The sequence below is a fragment of the Tuber melanosporum genome (genome assembly GCF_000151645.1).
Source record: "Tuber melanosporum whole genome shotgun sequence assembly, scaffold_30, strain Mel28".
NCBI classification, from domain to species: domain Eukaryota; kingdom Fungi; phylum Ascomycota; class Pezizomycetes; order Pezizales; family Tuberaceae; genus Tuber; species Tuber melanosporum.
The window spans coordinates 752962-758961 of NW_003298975.1; the positions used below are offsets into that span (position 1 = coordinate 752962).

The following is a 6000-nucleotide window of genomic DNA, read 5'->3' on the forward strand; positions in this document are numbered from 1 at the left end:
CGCTGCGTTGCTGTGTGGTGGACAGACAAGTCAACCTCCCCTCCTCTCGGCCGCTCTCCCGTTTCTGGCCTTGTCGCCCGGTTCCTGAAAAAGCCCGGATTGAGGCTCAGGCACGTGGCTCGGGACAAAGTTTAAATCAAAAAAGCCCTAAAACCACATTGGGATGTTTGATGATAGCATAACGGTCCGGTTCGGTCCAGTCCAGTCCAGTCCAGTCCAGTCCAGTGCTTTCTCATCATGAACTGCTATTCGGATATCGGTACGCAGCGGTTCGTACCCGAGCAGCCCTCCTTCACAGTAATTGGTATGATAGTCTGTCGGGAGCCGCGCCCGAGGGGGGCGACGAGATCCCGAAGTGAATTGCTATAGCTTCAAGCCGAGGATGATTATCTACCGATCTCTCGGGAGGGGTGACGGACTACCGGTAGGGTAGGGTACTTGTAGATCAATACCATGGAAACACTATTTTTAAACACCATGAAAAATCCAGTTCAGTGCCAACAATCACACATCCCCCTCGGATGCCAGATCGCTATGATAGGATAAATTTATGATGCCGGTATTTACCCCACTCCTCTCCCTTCCCCCCGAGCGCAAACCCAATCAAGACCCTAAAGCTCCCCTTGCTTTAAAGCCAGCCAGCCACCCACTCTCGGCACTGCAGACCAAACAACAACAATCCCAACCAATACCTGAACAATCCGGGACAAGCTCCCTACCGTGCAGTTGCACCCTGTATCATCATACTCGTGCACAGAGTCTTGCAAAACAGCCACCACCACGCTCCCCACAGTATGATAACCAACCAAACATAGCGGGACTAACCCCAACCGCAATGTTTAACCCCCCGTCCCCCCCCCCCAAAAAAAAAAAAAAAAGAAAAGGGAACGGAAAAATCAAAAGTTCAGTGAATAATGGCTCAACAGAAACAGGGACAAGCTAACCTTAGAAATAACATCACCGGTACTGTACAGTACTCGAGAACAGTGCTAGTACTACAGTATACACTCTTCAACGAAGGCAGAACGACGAAAACCAGCGAGTGACAAACAAGGGGGGTGTTTGACGAGTAAAAAAGGTTAGAGTAGTTTGTCAACGTTCAGTATCCATACTTGCAGGGCAACGAAAAAAAACAAAAAAACAAAAAAACTTGTTAATTGATCCCTGTTCGTCGCCCGCTGCTGGTTTTTGTCGTGCCCCACTGTTGGAAATTTGTGTATTCGCACTGGCGATCGGAGCGGTGGTCCTGTGGATCTCTCTATCATACTGAGGGCACAGAGCGCGATATCTAGCACTCGTTGAGTCCACCAAAAGTGAGAACGGGGAATTGGTATAAGTTAATATCATAGGATAGCGCCTGTCTCCCAGCACCACCGAGTATCACACATTACGGTACTGGTATAGCAACGGGCCAATTTCAATTCCAGAGTCTGAGGTTGGAAGAAAGTGCATATAAGTGAGGCTCCACAACCCCTACTGCACCACCCCTCCTCCATGTCCCACTTTTCACCGCGGTGCAATGTGATAGGCTATGATGTATGGTATCGTACTGTACGAGTAGAGTACGAATACTAGCATCATGAAGTACTGTATATTCGGATACAGGACTGTACTCGTACTCGAGTACCTGATATTGTGTCTGAACCTAGTGACGACGCTCATATGTGCACAGACAATCTGCCACACAAATTTTTAATTCCCATTCTCAATCTCCACAAGGGGAAAAAGGGAGGAACCGGTCCGTCCATCCCGCCCCTTCTTCCCCCCATGCACGCCATCCGCACGTTTTTTTTTACACTGCACAGGACTTTGCTTCATCCCGTTTACTGTATCATACCTCCACATGGCATACCGGTAGTACCGTGCACGAATAATCGGCACAACCACGCGAGCGACAGAGCGGTAGGAGGCCCAGAGAAGGGGAGAAAGAGTAACAAAAAAGGGAACCCTGCACATCAGGTTATATCCCCCGTCAACCATCAACTATTCACAAGAAATAAACTACTGTGGCTACACTCAGCTGAGAGGGGGAAGAGACAAAGGAGATAATGGTGGAGCTCAGAATCCCACAGTAATAAACGAACAAAAAAATAATAATAATGAGAAAATCACGAAAAGGAAGGAAGAAGAAAAATTCGAATGCTTTCTCCGCAAAATACCCCGAAACTTATGCCGTTATTTTGAACAAATAAGATGGATCCAAGGTAGAAGTGGAAAGAGAGGGGAGGGGAATCACGATAGGTATGAGAAAAATGAAAGCCCATGAGATATAAAAAAGATGACAGACAATAAGGGGAAATAACAACACAAAAAAAGAAAATCGTACCATCTAACTTACACCATTCATCAATCTACTGTTACCCCTCTGCATTTTACAGTATGGTAAAGTCCTCGAAGTGGATGACGAGAAGGGAAAAAAAAGGGGGGTAGTAGTAGAAGAAGTAAAATAAAGACATCGAAATAGAAGGAAAGGAAAGTGAAATGAAAGGAAAAAAGGATTGCAAATTCTCATAGTAGAGTAAAAGTTTCTGTACGCCCCAATGATACTTTTGACGGAACTATTCCCCAGTAACGCTCGATGTCATGCAATAGCAACTCTGGCCCCCTCACGACCGAGCACGCCCCTCTCTTGCGGCTTTGGGCTGGACGCCCGACCTTTCCGTTTCGAAAAGAATCCGAGCATTCCTGACGGCTTCAAGCGTACGGGTGTCGGTGATGATTTGTCCGCCAGATCCGACCATGACCCAGCCTCGTCCAAAACCACTTGCACACCACCACTTGAGGACTGGTTCCTCATACCAGACCTTAACTTTCCAATACTCTGTCTTTTTTGTAACTGCTGTTCCTTCATATTAGAGCGATCGGTCGAGGATACCGTAGGTGGCATCGAACGAGGTGGTGGACACACTTTAGGAAGATCCGTGCATGATGGAATAGGGGGAGATCCAGACGCAGGAGAACCCACTAACGACTTTTGGGACTTTTGGGTAGTGTTAATTGAAACAGGACTTGTATGACCCATTATTTCTGACTGAGGAGAATTCATTGGCCTTACCCAGTCAAGAGGTTCACCGGCAGATTTAGAAGCAGGATCCACCGTCCCAGGATGTCTACCACCCTTAGTCGGGCTGTGCTCGACAGTAAGATTGTGAACAAAAAATAACGCAAAGGTCCAACTTACCTGTCAAATCCAGCCGTAGTATAATCGAATGGCTCAAAGAGTGTTTCTATCATTCTGTGCAATTCTTCTTGCCTGATCTCCTGAGCCGTAGCATCATCCTTTAACCTCTCTCGAGGTCTCTGTCTTCTAGCTCGAGCCTCTAATGGCGCCTCTTCCAGTAGCAGTTCCTCAAGGTCATATGTAGCGTCAAAATTGGTCTTCTCAGTGGAAGGCTTGAACACAGGATCATACTCCTTCCTCTCTAATGCGTCGAAATCGATATCTGCAAAGAAAGGATGGCTTGTGAAAGTGTTGAAGCCAGTTGCCCCAATCCGTTTAGTCACATCCGGCTGCAGTAGGCTTCGGATTGCGTCCATACAATCTCTGGTGACTGGTGGTTTTGTGACGGCGTACTTTGGAGAAGCCTTCATGATCTCCTTGCCAAGAGTTTCATGCGTATCCGAAGTAAATGGTCGCTAGAATCCAGAGTTAGTATCAACAGCCAATTCACACTCCCAAGACTCAAATATTACCTTTCCATAAATGCACTCATAAAATACAACACCCAATGACCACCAATCAACACCAGTATCGTATCCATTCCCACTATAAACCTCTGGAGCCAGATATGCAAGCGTACCAGACTTACTGGACAATGGACGATCCGGATGAATATCGGAAGCGACATTCTGGAACTCCTATTAGCCAAACAGAAGAGATGGCCCAATTGGATAAGGAGGAGCTCACGAAATCGGCCAAATGCACATGCCCATCGGAGTCGAGTAATATATTATCAGGCTTAACATCACGGTGAACAATACCCCTTCCATGAATGTAAAGGAGAGCACACGCCAGTTCTGAGATCCAAAATCTCACAGCTTCCTCCGTGAACGTCTTCCGGGAAATGTGGAACCGCAAATCCCCGCCATTCATCAAATCAACAACCAGATACCTATGGCGGGGGATACTGATTAACTATCACATCCATCGATAGGGGAGCTGGTGAGGAGGATCTTAGCACATACAGATACTCGATATCTTGGAAACTATAACGGAGATTGCAAAGGAAAGGGTGATTCAATTGCTCCAACATTCGCCTCTCCCGTATTATATTCCGAACACTCTCCGATCGAACAACTAGTAGTAACCAAGGACCCAATTAGTAAATTGTCCAACTCTAACTCCCCGCCCCCCTCCCCCCCCACCCACTCCATCACCCAACCCAAGCTTCATATCAAAAAACAAACCTTCATCTTTCCGTATATACTTAAGGGCGAATGTCAAGCCTGTATCCCTCCTCTCGACAATCCTAACCTTCCCAAACGCCCCTTTCCCCACAACCCGCAGTAACCGGAAGTGATTGAGGTTCACTAATACAATTATCCCCCACGTCAGTTTATGATTCCATATTCATTATTTCACTTTCACTTTAGTTTATTTGATCCCTCAAGAAAAATCCAGCAGGTAAGATTGCGGCCAAGAGGGTGAAGAGAAAAAAATGGGGCAAAAAAATAAAGTTCTTCTCGATCTGCGATCGAAGACAACGTTTTTCCCACGCGAGAATTAGGGCCGTGTGGCGGAATGGGGAAAAAAACGAACCCTCTTCTGTGAAGACAACAGGCTTTCCACTACTATTCCCCATGACTTCCAACAGCTAACCAATGTCGACGCCAGAATGGGTGAGTTTCGTAAGGGACGTTTCTTATTTATTTACTTATTTGGTATCCTCTTTGAGAGAGAGGTTGGATATGTGTGTCCGTTTAAGGTTCTTGGTCGGATCCGTTAAGTTTGTCAGATAGGTGAAGGGGGAGGAAGTTTGGTGCGTGAGCCGCGGTACGGTAGTTGGAGGGGAGGTAAGGCCGATGGAAGCTGTAAGTCGTAAAGTTAAGTCTCGCTTGCTTGATGGGTAATAGGATTTAATTAACGTGGTCGGAGGAGGGAACTAGGGCTTCTAGAATGTCTATCGGGAGATGTATGGTAGAAGGTACGAGCGATGATATGGAGAGGAAAGGTAGGTAAGGTATGGTAAGTAAGGAGCGGTGAGGTTGAGGTGAAAGGGTGGGTGTGGAGTGAGTAGGGAATGGGTTGGGGCAGGGTGCGAGAAGAGGCACTCGTAGGGCGAAAATGAGAAACAACTGGTTTCTACACAATCAGCTCCTATTGTCTCTCTCTATTTTATTTTTTTGGCGGTCCCTCAGTAGAATTGGGGATAGGAAGTGAGAAACTGGGCTTCTAAAGACAAGGGTTGTTCCCCCGCGTGCTATCGGGCCAGGAGCAGTGAGAATGGTTTTTGGATGTTCGAGGCTTTGGGTGAGGATACTGTGCGGGACGTAGAGGTTTTTTGTGGAGATACAGTGCGGCAAAATAGAGTGGACGGGAGCACAGCGTGAGGCAGGCAAGTGTTTAAGGTATAAGAGTGTGTATAAAGTCGGCCGATATTATGGCACGTCTTGGAGGTCGTAGTTGGCTGATCGTGGAGAGAGCGTGCGAAGTAGCATAAAGCAGCACAAGGGAAGGGAAGGTTTAGGCGGAGAGACAAGGAGACAATACCCGAGCTTAGGGTGCTGTTACAGTGACAATTGGGGGGAGGGGGTGAAGGAGAGGAGAAAGGGTATAGTAGTAGGAGGGAGAATAAGGAGGAGGGGAGGTTTCTATGATACAATTTTGTTCAAGGCGATTGTAGGTTGTACTATATCATACGGAGACTAACAGTCAGAAATACAAGAGCCAGTTGGGGGATATTCTAGACTGACAGACAAGGTGGCTTCGGTGGGTTTGGGGAGAAATTATCTCGCTCGGCGGTTTCATGGGTAGAAAAAGGGATGGAGGCCCCAAAAAAG

At 47.1% G+C, this 6000-nt stretch overlaps 1 protein-coding gene; it reads right to left on the reverse strand.

Annotated features, from left to right (window-relative positions):
* Positions 1-2517: 2517 nt before the first annotated feature.
* On the reverse strand, positions 2518-5159 carry GSTUM_00007000001 (uncharacterized protein). XM_002839093.2 has 8 exons: positions 4760-5159; positions 4408-4530; positions 4186-4297; positions 3908-4112; positions 3694-3849; positions 3182-3636; positions 3056-3128; positions 2518-2980 (listed from the first exon to the last, which is right to left on the reverse strand). The coding sequence occupies exons 1-8, from the start codon at positions 4800-4802 to the stop codon at positions 2582-2584; spliced, it is 1566 nt and encodes a 521-aa protein (XP_002839139.1). The 5' UTR covers positions 4803-5159; the 3' UTR covers positions 2518-2581.
* Positions 5160-6000: the final 841 nt, after the last annotated feature.